The sequence below is a fragment of the Raphanus sativus genome, unplaced genomic scaffold, assembly GCF_000801105.2.
Source record: "Raphanus sativus cultivar WK10039 unplaced genomic scaffold, ASM80110v3 Scaffold1672, whole genome shotgun sequence".
Taxonomy (NCBI): domain Eukaryota; kingdom Viridiplantae; phylum Streptophyta; class Magnoliopsida; order Brassicales; family Brassicaceae; genus Raphanus; species Raphanus sativus.
The window spans coordinates 3920-20253 of record NW_026616981.1 but is presented as its reverse complement, the minus strand read 5'-3'; the positions used below and the strand labels follow the sequence as shown (position 1 = coordinate 20253).

The window sequence follows — 16334 nt, the reverse complement described above, 5'->3', positions numbered from 1 at the left end:
AAGTCGAATAGCTGATCTGTTGGTGTAGTACTCGTCTGGGCGGTTATAGTCTGCCAACGATCGTGTTTGAGCTTCTACTGTAGCCTCAGCTTCAGTTTCACGGATTATGTTTCCCTGTGCATCTAGTTTCTGACCTGTTGCATTACGCAGATGACCATCTTGGTCATACAGGTTTCCATTCTCGCCCTGCTTGAGAATGACAATCGCGACCATGCTTCGCAGAGTAGTGTCGATCGGTATACGGTTAGAAGTATCGATCGATGTAGATCAGTGAACGGTATCGGTCGACGGTGCTGTCGGAGTGTCGGTCGACTGTTGAACGTGAGTATCAGTCGACGGTAATGCGGTTCTGTCGATCGATGCGGAGCGTAGGTCTTTGCGGATTGAGCGTTCCAAGTGTGCAGGATCTTCTGAGAATAATAGTTGATTTTCCTTGTTTCTTCTGGTACTGCTGGGCATGTACCTGAAAAGACAAGAAAAATTTTAAATAAGAAAGGGGGTAAAAGAAAAACCTAAGATTAATAAGATTAAATCTAATGGCGATCAAAGCTCCCCGGCAACGGCGCCAAATTTGATAGTGCTCAAATTACCCAGTAGAGCTTACTCTCTCAAATAAGAGGTACAACTGTAGTACTTATGGATCGAATCACGAGGAGCTAGGGAACCAATTAAATAAAATCTACTAATCAATCCTAGGCAAGGTTGGTTTATATGATAGAAATGAAAATAACAAATCCTAAAATGAGCAAGGCAGTTGCTCCAACTAACAAAATGAAGGGTTGTTTAAATGGGATAAGGAGTGCTAGACATAGGGTTTCTATTCAGGAATGGAGATTATAATCTCTATAAATGCTTTAATAAGTTGCTTGCATGATACCATAGATCTCAGCCGCTTAACATATGTGAATGAATCACTGGTTAAAATATCTAGATCTCTGGCCACACCTTTCGCATGATGACACAGAAAAAGAGTCGGTCGATATCCTTTTGAGATATCGAGCGATACACCTTTCGTGGCGCCGATCGATTTACCAGTAGGGTATCGATCGACGGCTTCTAGATCTGCCTAGGCGCGAACCGAATATGACCGCGAGGTCTCAAGGAGGAACTATCGTTCTTCTCAACGGGAAACATGCATCGCTCAAATGGATAATTCAAGATAATTTAAGATCCTAGTGATCTTTGTTCTAGTTAGCTACTCTAAAACAAGCATAGGGTACAATCCATTTGATGAGTATCACAACTTAGCAATTATAGCTTGGGGCTAATCCCACAAACCTATTTAAACCCTAGATCTAACAAGTAGACTACTCAGGCATAGCTAAACAATTCATAACAATAGATAGATGAAAGAATTGCATAGATAGAATAAAGTAGGAATACAAAAGGAGATGAGAAATCTCTCCAATCTCTCTCAAACAAATAAAACTCTAGTCTCTCTCTCACACTCTCTGCTCTGGTTGTGAAAAGCTTCAAGCTTCAAAGGGTTTCAAAACTTGCCGTCAAAAAGACTTTGCAGGAGTATTTAAGCATTTCCATTAGGTTAAAAACTCGTCAGGGCAATCTCGTAATTTGGTGAAGTCTTGGTGAAGTAGTCGGCTAAACCATTTCATCCTCGATATCGATCGACAACACTGAATGTGTATCGATCGATTATAATCTTCTAGTACGCGGATCTTCTCAGCTGCATGGATCGACGACTCAGGATGAGTATCGATCGATTGTAATCGCAATGTTGACTTCCGACTTAGTCTTGAATGGTCAACTCGGGTGTATCATCTCTTGTACTCCAAAATGCTCCAAAAACATCACTTTCTCACGAAATGCTCCTGAACCTGAAAACATACCTAACAGGCTAGAGAACAGATTAAATATATAATAAAATACTAGTATACCATGGTTAAAAACGGGTAAAATCCATGGTATATCACTATGTCGATACTTGGCCTTTCGATTCCCTCTACGGGTATGATCCGTTTTATGAGGGGGTCTGATGTAGAGGCTAAAGCAGCTAGCGCATCTGCTGAGGAGTTCTCTCCTTGTATGATTCTTGTTAGTTCAAACTTGTCGAACTGCTTAGCGAGGTTCTGAACAACTTCGAGGTATGCCCCCATTCGTTTGTCCCTTGTTTCATACTCTCCGTGAAACTAGCTAGCTACTAGCTGTGAGTCAATATAAGCGCTTAGCTCTCGAATTCCGAGGCTTAGAGCGAGTTTTAACCCTGCGATTAATGCTTCATATTCAGCCTCGTTATTAGAAGCGCTGAATCCGAGCCTGTAGGATTGTTCAATTGTCTCTCCGGATGAAGAGGTCAGCCTTAGACCAATGCCGGAACCTTGTTTCGATGACGCTCCGTCGACATACAGGCTCCACTTTGGAGCTTCCGTTTCCAAGTCTAAGAGCTCGGACGCTAGCTCGATGATGAAATCGGCAAGGACCTGAGCCTTTGCTGCTGCTCGAGGTCTATACTCGATGTCATATTCACTGAGCTCTATGACCCATTTAGCTAATCGTTCTGATTGGCTAGGGCTGTGCAAAATCGTTCGTAATGGTTGTCAAGTCATTACGACGATCGAGTGCGATTGGAAATAAGGTCGTAATTTTCTGGCACTATTACGACTGCTAGAGCTAGTTTTTCAATAGTAGGGTATCTTGTTTCGGCGTCTATCAGACTCTTGCTGGTGTAATAGACAGGTCTTTGTTCGTTTTGCTCCTCTCGTACCAGCACGCCGCTAACCGCGACGGTTGACACGGCGAGGTATAGATACAGTGGTTCTCCCATTACTGGTTTTGACAAGATCGAAGGTTCGGAAAGGTAAGCTTTTAATTGCTTGAAGACTTCCTCACACTTTTCATCCCACAGGAACTTCTTATTATTTTTTAGAAGTTTATAGAACGGGAGGCACTTATCGGTGGACCTAGATATGAATCGATTTAATGTTGCGATTCGTCCAGTCAATCTCTGTACTTCTCTGGTTGTCTTAGGTGACGGCATTTCCAGAAAGGTTGCTATCTGTTTTGGGTTGGCTTCGATGCCTCTTTCGGTTACGAGGTAGCCGAGGAACTCGCCCGAGTGTACCCCGAAGGTACGTTTAGCGGGGTTGAGTTTCATATCGTATTTGTTGAGGATATCGAAGCATTCCCTTAAGTGGGAAATATAATATTCTCCAACTGAGGACTTGACTAACATATCATCAATATAAACCTCCATGGTTTTTCCGAGTTGGCCAGCAAACATTTTATCACTAGCCTATGATAAGTAGCCCCTGCGTTCTTCAAACCGAATGTCATGACCTTGTAGCAATAGGTTCCACGTTCGGTTATGAATGAAATTTTTTCTTGATCCTCAGTATCCATCATGATTTGATTGTACCCTGAAAAGGCGTCCATGAAGGACAGGAGCTGATGGCCAGCTGTGGCCTCGACCAGGCGGTCGATGTGAGGTAACGGGGAACTGTTTTAGGGGCAAGCCTTGTTTGGGTCGGTGAAATCTACGCAGATTCTCCATTTCCCGTTCTTCTTCTTTACAACTATCGGATTAGCCAACCAGTCGGGGTAGTGCACCTCTCGAATGGACCCAGCTTTCGTGAGTCGGCCAACCTCGTTGTTAACAGCTTGAGCCTTTTCTAGGCCCAACTTGCGACGCTTTTGTTTGATCGGTTTGAAAGTGGAGTCTACATTAAGCTTATGGGTAGTGACATTTGCATCTATACCCTTCATGTCACTGGTAGTCCATGCAAAGGTTCCGACGTTGCTTTTTAAGAAGTCAATGAGCTCCTTTTTAGTCTCGAGAGGTAGCTCAGATCCGATACTCAATTGTTTTTCAGGATTTGATTCGTCGATGCTAACTTGCTCGGTGAGGTTTTTAGGGGGACCTCAAATATTTTGTTGCATCTCACGACCCTCCTGGACCTGTAATTGCTATTGGGGCGATTCTTTGAGAATTTCGAATCCTCCCAGGTAACAGATCCTGAAGATCTTTTGGCTACCATGCACAGTGGCTATCCCTTCAGGTGTCGGGAATTTCACGCACTGGTGGTAAGTCGAAGCTACTGCTTTCATCTTATGGATCCAAGGTCTTCCTAGGATCGAATGGAACGGGGAAGGTCTATCGATGATTACGAAATTGGTCATCTTCATGATTCCGCCAGCTATAATTGGGAGTTTGATAGTTCCCAATGAGGTAGCTGTTTCTCCGGAGAAGCCTATGAGACTAACTTTTTGGTCGACAATTTCGTAGTCATCTATTTCCATCCCTTTTAGGGCGTTGTAGAAAATGAGGTCGACATAGCTTCTGGTGTCTACCATTAGCTTGGGCACTTCGTACCCTGCTATATTCAGGGTGACGATCAGGCCTATGGAGATCTATCAAGGTTTTATGTCTCGCTTTCCAAAAGGAAATCTTAGTGTTGGACTCGGGGTTAGGAGGCTTAGGTTGAGTGTTGGACTCAGCCTTCCGCACGTGACTTTTAATTGAATTAACGGAGTCCTGACACATATGGACCCTCCGAGGATATAGTCCACCCTCGAGCTGGGGCTCGATTGAGGTAATGGTTTGCTCAAAAGGGCCTCGATTTGTAGGCTTTTTCCCTGGGGGAGTTTTCCATGAATCATGTCGACTCTTTTCTTAGGAGCTGGGGGTGGTGAATCTGTCTCTTTCTCGGGAGACCTTTTACGGTTCGGTGAGGTATCTCTGGGACCTCTTTTCTGATAGGCTTGTGGTTTTTTGAGGTTCACGCCTTTTATTTCTCCGGCTGCGAATTTGGCTGCCAGTTGTCGTTGGAGGTCCCAACATTCCTCAGTTGAGTGTCCTTTTCGATCGTGATAAGAGTAGTGCTTGTTCTCATCATAGCCTTTTGAACATGGGGTTTTACTTGTTGCGGGGAAAGGTTTCTCCTCCTTATCTTCCTCGATTGCATAAGAATTCTCCCCCTGGGTCTGATTGTTTCGAAAGTTCCCCTTTTTATGAGGTCCTTTTGCTTCTGAGGCTTCACCTTTCGGGTGATTCTGGGGTTTCTTGTGGAGTTTATCCAGTGCAGTTGTTTCCTCTTCCAAGGTGACATATCTAGAAGCTTTATGAAGAGCATCGTCGATAGTTTGGGAAGGATTGAGCGTTAGCTCCGACCAAAGTTCCAATTTATACCAGAGACCTCTTCAAAGAGTCTCGATGGCAATTTGGTTGTTGGGGTTCGAAAGCTTAGTTCTTATTGCTTTGAATTTCTCGATGTAGGCTCGTAGCGACTCTCCCACTCCTTGTCTGACTTTCCAGAGGTCAGCCTCGGATGCTTGCTTCAGGATATGGGTCGAGTATTACTTCATGAAAGCATTGCTTAACTGGTCGAAACTGTCTATCGAATTTGGCTCGAGACCAGAGAACCCCTCGAGGGTTGTTCCAAACAGGTTTTTGGCGAATGTCCTGCAGTATCCTGCCTCGCATTCTTCTTTCTTAAAATGAGCTTTCACGATAGCTAACCGGAAGGCTCTCAAGTAGGCATTCGGATCTGAGGTTCCATCGTATTCGGGGATCCTAATTTTTCGGGTGTCTCTTATGTAACAGCTGGCAATTCTGTCAGTGAATGGAGTTCCACAGGTTTCCTCGATAAAGCTCTCGATTTTGGGAGCTGAGCTCGTTGCCTTGTGGACTTGAGCATTCAACTTTTGGAGAGCTGCGTGAGTTCGCTGCATATATCTGCGAATAGCCTCGGGTCCCTCTAGAGGAAGGACAGTCGAGTCATCGTTAGGTACCTGACGAGCATGTTCCTGATGGAATCGTGTTCGGTCATTTTCCCAAGCGTCCGGTGGGCTGAGTCGCTCACTGGTCCTTGGGTTATTTTGACGAGGAAGATTAGTGGGGCGAGCTTCAGGATCAGCATCCGTCCTTTGGTGTTCGTCCGGATTCGTGTTTAAGTTTCTGGCCTGATACGCCGAAGCTGATGTTCTGCCCCCGGACGGATTGGATACTCCTTCTCCTGACCTAAGAATAGGTGGTGGAGGAGGTAGGTGAGCGCTCTAACCAGTAACCTGATCGGGTATAGAGCTGGTTGTCGCTACGTTTCTTCCCATAGCACTGGTGGAGGGCGGGCTAAACGCAAGAGCTGTGCTAGCATGAGGCATTTCGAAAGCAGGTACCTGTTCTTCCGATCCAGTGCTATCAAGGGAAAAATCAAGACGTCCTCGAGGGAACGAGGGGTCAGTTAACCGATCTCGGAAAGCAACTCCCGGACCCTGACAATGGTTGGGTTGTTGCGGTTAGAGACCTAGTTATCTCCTCGAATCGTTGCTGCCAAACAGCTAGCTGTTGCATTGTACGCTCACTCTCTTGAGCTCTGTCTACTAACTACATCATCATGCGACGGATCTCAGAAAGTTGAGCCTCTGTCTGGTTCGGAGCGGGTTGATGCTGAAGGTTAACGAGGGCTGGAAGCCCAGAATCGGTCCCACTGGAGGTTCTTGGGTTAGTTACTTCATTAGCGGTCTGGTTAGATGGATTCGTTGTCTGATCGACTGGATTCATCCTCAAGTTTTTGGAGTAAGGGATTCGATTGTTTCTTCCCCACAGACGGCGCTAATTGTGAGGGATTAAACTCACCTCCTGGTTTTGAGATCAGGTTAAGATTATGAACAGATAATCGCGGGCTGAATCCCGTTTGAACTTATAGAATGAATATGATTCTTTATTGATGACTTTGGTAAAAAACTGTTTACAAAAGTTGTTTAGATGATTACAAAGAAAATAAAATGTTTGAGAACTTGTGCGTATGAGAGATTCATTGAACGTCCCTCTTCTTTGATCCACTTCTTCTTTAAATAGCCTCGGGCTTCGTTTGATTGCTACCAACTGGTTCCCGAGATAACCTCCGTGATTTGAGGGATTTGTAACAGCTTTCCTTTGACCGGGTCCTACGCCTCTTCCTTTGTCTTACGAGCTGCCTCTTTTCCTTGATCTCTTTGGTGAATGTCTTCAGCTCTCAGCCTCCGGCTTTGACTTAGCTGCTTTCGAGGGTTTAATCCATGATGGGCCTATCGCGGCCTGTTATCACTTCTTGTTGTTAGACGTTAGCTAGCGGGCCATATTCGGGCCCAACACTGAGGTCGTATTGAACTCGGAACTTCTAGACCCTGAGGCCAGAATGGATCCGAAGATTCTAGACCCTGAGATCGTATTAAACTCGGAAGTTCTAGACCCGGAGGCCATACTTAAACCCGGAGGCTTGTTATAGAAACTGAGGCCGTATGCATTTCAGGATGCGGGTGAACGTATTCTGCCCGTAGGCCACTACCCGTCTTCTATTGAGGAACTGCACTTCTGCCACCCAGAGGTATATGCCACTCTCGATTCTCAATGCTGTACTCTATCTTACTAGAGAAAGGTCACAGTCAGACTTAATGGTGTTGGTGTGGGCCTAACCCCGCAGAGCGTTCCCGCACCAGACACAGTACTTTCCACGTCTGGATAAGTATTAATTTTTCGTGCTTTAACCGGTTATTTTGCACATTGCTCCCTGCATATCTCATAGTGCTCAAATTACCCAGTAAAGCTTACTCTCTCAAATAAGAGGTACAGCTGTAGTACTTAGGGATCGAATCACGAGGAGCTAGGGGAACCAATTAAATAAAATCTACTAATCAATCCTAGGCAAGGTTGGTTTGTAAGATGGAAATAAAAGTAACAATTCCTAAAATGAGCAAAGTAGTTGCTCTGACTAACAATATGATGGGTTGTTTAAATGTGATAAAGAATGCTAACCATAGGGTTTCTATTCAGGGATGGAGATTATAATCTCTATAAATGCTTTAACAAGTTGCTTGCATGATACTATAGATCTCAGCCGCTTAACTCAAGTGAAGTATCACTGGTTAAATAATCTAGATCTCTGGCCACACCTTTCGCATGATGACACAGAAAAAGAGTCGGTCGATATCCTTTTGAGATATCGAGCGATACACCTTTCGCAGCGCCGATCGTTTCACCTGTCGGGATATCGATCGACGGCTTCTAGATCTGCCTAGGCGTGAGCCGAATATGAACACAAGGTCTCAAGGAGGAGCTGTCGCTCTTCTCAACGGGAGACAAGCAAGCTCAAATGGATAATTCAAGATAATCAAAGATCCTAGTGATCTATGTTCTAGTTAGCTAATCTAAAACAAGCATAGGGTGCAATCCATTTGATGAGTACCACAACTTAGCAATTATAGTTTGGGGCTAATCCCACAAACCTATTTGAACCCTAGATCTAACAAGTAGACTACTCAGACATAGCTAAGCAATTCATAACAATAGATAGATGAAAGAATTGCATAGATAGAATAAAGTAGAAATACAAAAGGAGATGAGAAATCTCTCCAATCTCTCAAAACAAATAAAACTCTAGTCTCTCTCTCACACTCTCTGCTTTTCTCTTGAGGGTTGTCAAAAGCTTGCTTCTTTCAAAGGTTGGCGTCAAAAAACACTTAGCAGGAATATTTAAGCATTTCCATTAGGTTAAAAACTCGTCAGGGGCAATCTCGTAATTTGGTGAAGTCTTGGTGAAGTAGTCGGCTAAACCATTTCGTCTTCGATATCGATCGACAACACTGGATGTGTATCGATCGATTATAATCTTCTAGTACGCGGATCTTCTCAGCTACATCGATCGACAACTCAGGATGAGTATCGATCGATTATAATCGCAATGTTGACTTCCGACTTAGTCTTGAATGGTCAACTCGGGTGTATCATCTCTTGCACTCCAAAATGCTCCAAAAACATCACTTTCTCACAAAATGCTTCCGAACCTGAAAACATACCTAACAGGCTAGAAAACAGATTAAATATATAATAAAATACTAGTATACCATGGTTAAAAACGGGAAAAATCCATGGTATATCAATATCAGCCGTGAGCATCTGATTACAGTACTTTGCCATTGTACGTCATGCTCCCTGCGTGTATTCTAGCTCATAGCGTCTTAAACGCGGGGTTTGGGTAGCACTAGTACGGTGGTCCCCACGTAACTCTTGGCTATAGGCCTTTACGCAGGGCCCGCAATGCAGACAGAGTAATAGGGTTGATCAGTCCCGTTCCGTATCTGTCGTGCACCTATGTGAGTAGTAGTCTCACTAATACATAGGGGTTGCTTTAAAATCTAGGGTCCCTTGGGGCCTGATCCAGTTAGTGCTTTAAAATCTAAGGTCCCTTGGGCCTGATCCAGCTAGTATGCCCCTTTAAGTACATTGGAGTTCCTATAACCCCTTGAGCCGTAACTAATAATGTATTTTATAAGCTTAGTCCGAAGACGTTATCCCATATATAAGAGTAGGAAACCAGTGTACTTAAATATATATCATAGTAATAATAGTAATATAAAAAGGCTTGATCCGGGGACCTTGCTTAGAAATGATAGAACTTGAGATGCAGAGCGTTACAGCAGTTAGGTTGGACTTTGCCGTCACTGTCTTGCAGCCTATTAGGCTCCTGCCCCTTGCACCTCGATTACCTTATAAGGACCCTCCCATCCGGGGGCGAGTTTTCCGGCTGATTTGTCCCTGGTGTGGTTGCTGACTCGCCTTAGGACCTAGTCTCCTTGCTGGAAGGTTCTAGATCTGACCTTCTTGTTGTAGCTCTTGGCCACTGTCATTTGATAGGATATGTTTCTAAGGCGGGCTGCTTCCCTCTTTTTGTCCAGTAGGTCTAAACTCAGGGACATTAGCTCGTTGTTCTCTTCTTGGGCTTGGAGTTCAGAGACCGTAGTCTTGACATGCCCTTCTGTGGGTATTACTCATTCGGCGCCATAGACAAGGGAGAAAGGGGTCTCTTGTGTGGCCGTTTTTGGGGTAGTCCGATAGGCCTAGAGGACTCCGTGTAGTTCTTCTGCCCATCGCCCGTGAGCGTTTTCTAGGTACTTCTTGAGCATGCTCACCACATTTTTGTTGGTGGACTCCGCTTGTCCATTTGATTGAGGATGTATCGGCGCTGAGTACGAGAACTTGATGTTCCAGTTTTTGGAGAAGTTTATCAAGTTGTAGCTCATGAACTGGGGTCCGTTGTCGGTGACAATTTCATGAGGGGTTCCAAAGCACGTGATCACGTTTGTCCATAGGAACCTTCTGACTTGGAGGTCCGTTATTTTGGCTAGTGCTTCGGCTTCTACCCACTTTGTGAAATAATCTATCACGACTAGGAGGAAGACCTTCTGCCCCGGCGCCATGGGGAACTTTCCTACGATGTCCATTCCCCATTTTCGGAAGGGCCAAAGAGAGCTCAAGGACTTGAGGTTCTCTGGTGGAAGATTTGAGACTGGTGCGTGCATTTGGCATTGATCGCAAAGTTTGGCTTGTCTGAGGGTATCCCTCGCCATTGTTGGCCAATAGTATCCGGCCCTTCTTGCTCTGAGGACCAAGCTTCTTCCGCTGGAATGAGAGCCACATTCCACTTTGTGGAGCTCTTCCAGTATCCTTGCGGCTTCTCTGGGAGTGAGACATCGTAGATAGGGCCCTGAAAAAGACCTTCCGTATCGCTTTCCTTCGAAAAGGCAATATCTTGCTGCTTGCCTCTTTATCTTTCGGCTTTCATCTCAGTCCGTAGGCAGGACATCGTCTTTGAGATAGCTTGTGATAGGAGTCATCCAGGTCTCTCCTTTGTCTATTATTGCCACTTCTTCCGGCTCCGCTTCCTTCTCCGTCGCGGGCCATTGAAGCACCAGTAGGGGATGCTTGATATCCGTGTTCACGCACACCAATTAACCTAATGTGCACACTACCACAATCAAATGGTATGTCGATGTAGCACTTTAGGATCGAATCCACAGAGACCAACGATTACACTTTATTTCTATGGGATCAATACTTAGCTAAAACAATGATGGGGTTTTGAGATTGAGGTTTCGTTGAGAAACAAGTAACAAGATTAATTAAAGTTCGCAAATTAAAAAGAAGCCAGCCTAGGGTTACTTCATCGGGTGTTAATACTTGTGAGCTAAACAATTATTCAAGTGCTAATAAGAACAGTCTAGAACTCGGATCACTCAAGTAGAACAGTCCACTGTCGTGATACTGCTCCCTATGCTGATCGATCTCACCGTCTAACTGTCGTTGAGGTGAGAAGCGACAACAAGCAATAGAGATCAAGTCCGATAGGTTCACAGAACACCCTAATATCTACTTTCGCTGATTAGGGATGCAATGCTCATTCAAAACAGATCTAGCAACCTAAGCACTTTTGATGATCAGATTAAACCTATGATCTAACATTAAGCGGCCAGTTTAATGCAAGCAGTAAGAAAGGTTATGAATGAAGACAATCGAGTGATTCACTTATCTATGTTTAGCTCACGAAATCAACACCCTAGAACCCTAGACAAGCTAGCCGACTACTCAGCCATGACACAAGAAAAGACAAGCATCAATACTGAATAGTACTGCATAAAATAACAGAAACAAGAGATAGGGTTCAGGGGTTCTTCTCTATGGAGAGAGATAGCCTTCTCCCTTTACAAAGTAGCAAATCTCAAAGTAAAAAGCTCTCGAGTCTGTTTCTCTATGAAAAGTAGCGTAGAATGATGTAGAAAAATAGAAAAAGAAGTTATATCAAAAGCCACAGGCGGCCAGAGAGAAAAAGAGGATAATTAGGGCAAATCCCGAGATGTTGTATTTTCCTTATTCGTCGGGAACAACCGCGGGATCACTCCGTCTGCTTGTTCCGCTTGATCGGGAGCAGTCATCAGACTGTTCTGTGTGAAAATCACCAAACTGTACTGTTTTCTGCTTCTTTTGTTCCAGCAGGTCCATCTCCCATCCAGTGCAACTCCAGACCTGTAATGACTCGAAAAGGACTAGAAAGACTCGATAAAGACTTGAAAACCAATAAGAAAACATATATACAATGATGTATAAAACGCCATATATTAATGCTCATATGGCTTGTGGTTTCTAGGGCGGACCCTAGATTAGCCAAAACGTTGGCTTGGGAATTATGTTCCCTAGGGATCTGAGTGAACTTTCAGTTTCAGAATCTATCGAGAAGGCGCTTAGCCACTGATAGGTACCTGATCATGCTTGGATCATTTCCTGATAATCCCCTTGGACCTTACTTATGATCATCTGTGAATCGCTGAAGATCTGGATGTCTTCCACTCACATCTGGTTGGCGAGTGTTAGACCTGCTATTAGGGCTTCATACTCGGCCTCATTGTTTGTCGTTTTGAAGTTGCACCGTACGGCCCTTGAGGCTGATTCTCTTGTAGGAGAGGTTAGAAGTAGGCCCACACCTACGCCTCTTACATTGCTGGGTTCCGTCGACGTATAAGGTCCATTCGCCCTTCTCTCCTTCGTTGTCACGAAGTTTGATCTCTTGCTCCAAGGGCGGAAGATAGAGGGGGAGAATTTGGCCACAAAGTCGGCTAAGACTTGTGACTTGATGGCCGTAGCTGGCTGGAAGATTACGTCATATTCTCCTAGCTCTATGGCCCATTTAGCGAGTCGTCCAGATTCTCTGTGACTTGATGAGCTTGGAAGTAGAAGCATAGCTTGCGGGCCGCATTGACTAGGGCAAGAACTAACTTCTCGAGATGGCTATAGCGGGTCTCGGCGTCAAGCAACGATTTTCTCACGTAGTAGATAGGATGTTGCTTCATGCCTTTTTCCCTCACAAGGACCGCGCTGACTACATGCTCTGACACAGCTAGGTAGAGCAATAGGACCTCTCCCTCCAGGGGCTTTGCGAGGAGAGGTGGAGTAGTGAGATGGTCCTTAAGGTCGGACTGGGTTGCTCACACTTGTCGGTCAATTTGAAATCTTTTGGGTCCTTCAAGGTCTAGAAGAAGATGTGTGACTTGTCGGATAATATTGAGATGAACCGGCTCAGGGCGGCCATTCTTCACGTCAGTCTCTGAACCTCTTTGACATTGCGGGGGGAAGGTATCACTTGGATTGCCCTTACCTGCTCCGGGTTGGCCTAAATACCCCTGTGGGTGACTATGTACCCTAGGAACTTCCCCGAGCTTACCCCGAACGAGCATTTCGAAGGATTGAGCTTCATGTTGTACCTCCTGAGAGTGGTGAAGGCCTGTTGAAGATGTTAGATGTGATCTTCGGCATCTAGAGATTTCATCAGCATGTCGTCGATATATACCTCCATGGTTTGTCCTATCTGATCGGCAAACTTCATGATGACGAGCTTTTGATAGGTAGAACTGGTGTTCTTCAATCTGAAGGGCATGACCTTGTAACAATAGATGCCCCTGGATGTCATGAATGAGGTCTTCTCTTGATCGTCAGGATGCATTAGAATGTGATTGTACCCGGAGAATGCATCCATGATGCTCATCAGTTGATGACCAGCAGTTGCGTCGACTAACTTGTCAATGTGAGGCAAGGGGAAAGGGTCCTTACGACATGATTTGTTAAGGTCCGTGAAATCAATGCAGACTCTCCACTTCCCATTCTTTTTCCTCACGACTACCACGTTTGTTTGCCATTCCGGATACTGCACTTCTCGTATGAATCCGGCGTTGAGTAGGTTCTTGACCTCGTCGTTGATGATCTCGTCCCTGTCAGGGGGAAAAATTCCTTCTTTTTTGCATGACTGGAGGATGCATCGAATCCACTTGAAGCTTATGCATGATGACACCGGGATCAATACCAGGCATGTCCTCGGGATCACGTGAAGCAATCAAAGTTGGACCTTAGGAAGTCGATCAGTCTTCGCTTTAGTCCTTCAGGGAGCTTGGAGCCTATCTTCATGTTCCGTTCCGGGTTCCCTTCCACTAAGGAGACCTCGTCCATCACTTCTACTTCCGGCTCTTCAGTTTTTTGGGCCGGAAGCTTCTTCTGTAATTGCTATAAGGCCTGGGTCTTTCCTTTCAGGGTGGTCTGATAGCAGGACCTAGAATTCTCCTGGTCCCCCTTGATTGCTTTGATGCCCCAGGGAGTAGGGAACTTGACTAGTTGATGCAGAGTCGAGGGTACAGCTCCCATGTCGTGGATCCAAGGCCTTCCTAGTATCACATTGTAGGAGGAAGGACAATCGATGACCAGGAACTTCGTTGCTTCGTTTATTCCTTCGGCATAGACTGGAAGCATGACCTCTCCAAGGGTCTGCTTTACTTCTCCGCTGAAACATACGAGAGGGGTCGCCTTTCTCGTTGAGGCCTCAGGCTCCAGTCCTAAGTCGGCATAAGCCGAGTGGAAGATGATGTTGCTGGAGCTCCCATTGTTCACCAGTATTCGCTTAACCAAGTAGTTTGCTATGGTAAGCGAAATGACAAGGGCGTCGTGATGAGAAGCTAGGACCTTCTCCTGCTCCTTCATGGTGAAGCTGATTTCGTCGGTTCCTAGGAGTAGACACTTAGGGCCTTCGGCTTCTAGATTGTTCCTAGCATTCCGAGTGCTTCTCTTGGCGGCAGCACTGCTGATTCCACTGACCGCTGACCCTCGTGAGATGACGTGGATCACTTGGTCCTGATGTGGTGGCCGTGCAGGTAGCACTTCAGAAGGTAGGCCATGGCCTTCTTTGTTGAGGAGATTCTTGGCCTTGTCTGAGAGGAACTCTCGTAGATGACCCTTCTTGAGGAGCTCAGCAACTTCCAGCTTCAGGGCTATGCATTCCTCTGTGGTGTGGTCATGATCGTTATGGAAATCACACCATCGTTTGGGATTGTGGTTCGCGTTCGAGGCCTTCATCTTTGAAGGCCATTTGACTTGAGGACCCATTTTTCGTAAGACACAGATCAGCTCCGACTTTGTTATCGCAAGGTGAGAGATATCAGGCCATGTTGATACCATCATCCCTTCGGATCTAGGTAGAGGACTGTTCTGATACCTGCCCCTGCTTGGATTACTGGTATCCTTCCCATGCCTAGGGTGGAAGGCCTCGTCACGATCGCTCCTCGTCGGCTTGAGGGTTTCTGGTCGTGCTTCGGGTAGGGCTTTGTCCTGCTGGCGACATCTTCTACCCATCTCACCTGGGCCCAAGCTCGTGATAATACATCTTCCATTGACCTGCCCTTATACTTGGTTAGATCTTTGTAGAGTTCTCTTTCCGGGAGCAGGCCTCTCTTGAATGCCGAGATGGTTACATTCGGAGATAGCCACCTTCTCCTGATTGAAGCGTGCTATGTATGAACGTAAGGGCTCGCTCCTATGCTGAAGGACCTCATAATGATCGTCCGAGTTCTTCTCTAGGTTGTGTTGGGGTCAAAAACGGTCACAACAAAATTAATGTTGGAATATATTTTTCGAAAAAGATAATTCTCGTAAAAACCGAATAAACAATTAAAGAAACTTTGAGAGACTAAGTGTCGATCGAGAAACCTTGAAAAACTGAGAAAACGGACAAATCCCGCGAAGAAGCACAGTCCCGGGCGGCTAGCACGCCCGTGCTGCTCTAGGCACCGGGCGGCTAGCACGCCCGTGCTGCTCTAGGAGCCAGGCGGCTAGCAGGCCCGTGCTGCTCTAGGCACCGGGAGGCTAGCACGCCCGTGCTGCTCTAGGCACAGGGCGGGTAGCACGCCCGTGCTGCTCTAGGCGCCGGGCGGCTAGCACGCCCGTGCTGCTCTAGGCGCCCGGCGGCTAGCACGCCCGTGCTGCTCTAGGCGCCGGGCGGCTAGCACGCCCGTGCTGCCCTAGGCGCCGGGCAGCTAGCACGCCCGTGCTGCTCTAGGCGCCGGGCAGCTAGCACACCCGTGCTGCTCTAGGCGCCGGGCAGCTAGCACGCCCGTGCTGCTCTAGGCGCCGGGCGGCTAACGCGTCCGTGCAGCTTTAGGCGCCGGGCGGCTAGCACACTCGTGCAGTTCTAGGCGCCGGGCGGCAAAACATTCGTCAAGCACGGCCAATCCTCGTGAAGATTGATCCAACGACAATCCAAACTAACGCCTCGCATCTTTTCTTGAAAGCTTCTCAATCCGAATATACGAAGACGTAAATCTAGAACTCCTGTTTCGTTTCGACCGAAGTCATCGGAAGAAATTTGGGAAACAAAGAAAGTTTCGATTAACGGATGGATCTTAGTTCATCGTATAAACAGTGACGGTTATCCTATAAACACCAATCATCTCAACTGTACGACGAACTGGGGACCATGCGGGAAGTCGATATCATGACAAGAGTATCCCTTCGAAGAAATCGTAAGAACGTCGAAGGTCCAGACCGCGGTCTGAGAGAATCCAAACCAACCGGACGATCGATTTATGATTTTTAAGATAGATACGATGGTTTACGTTTATCTTCACATAACAAGATAAATGTTAAATTTCCAAAAAGAATAAATGTCAATCTTCCTGGAGATAAATGTCAAGTTTCCCGAAGATAAATGTCAAGTTTCCCGATAGACACGAAGATCGGCGAAAATGGAAAAGCC

General features: G+C 46.0%; 1 protein-coding gene across 1 annotated transcript; it reads right to left on the bottom strand.

Moving 5' to 3' along the window:
- Positions 1-13816: 13816 nt before the first annotated feature.
- Positions 13817-14935, bottom strand: LOC130504567 (uncharacterized). Its single transcript, XM_056999187.1, has one exon. It carries the CDS (start codon positions 14933-14935, stop codon positions 13817-13819), a length of 1119 nt encoding a protein of 372 aa, XP_056855167.1.
- Positions 14936-16334: the final 1399 nt, after the last annotated feature.

Excerpts from the sequence above, each read along its gene's own strand:
- LOC130504567 (XM_056999187.1), bottom strand. The coding sequence starts at position 14,935 with ATGGGTAGAAGATGTCGCCAGCAGGACAAAGCCCTACCCGAAGCACGA.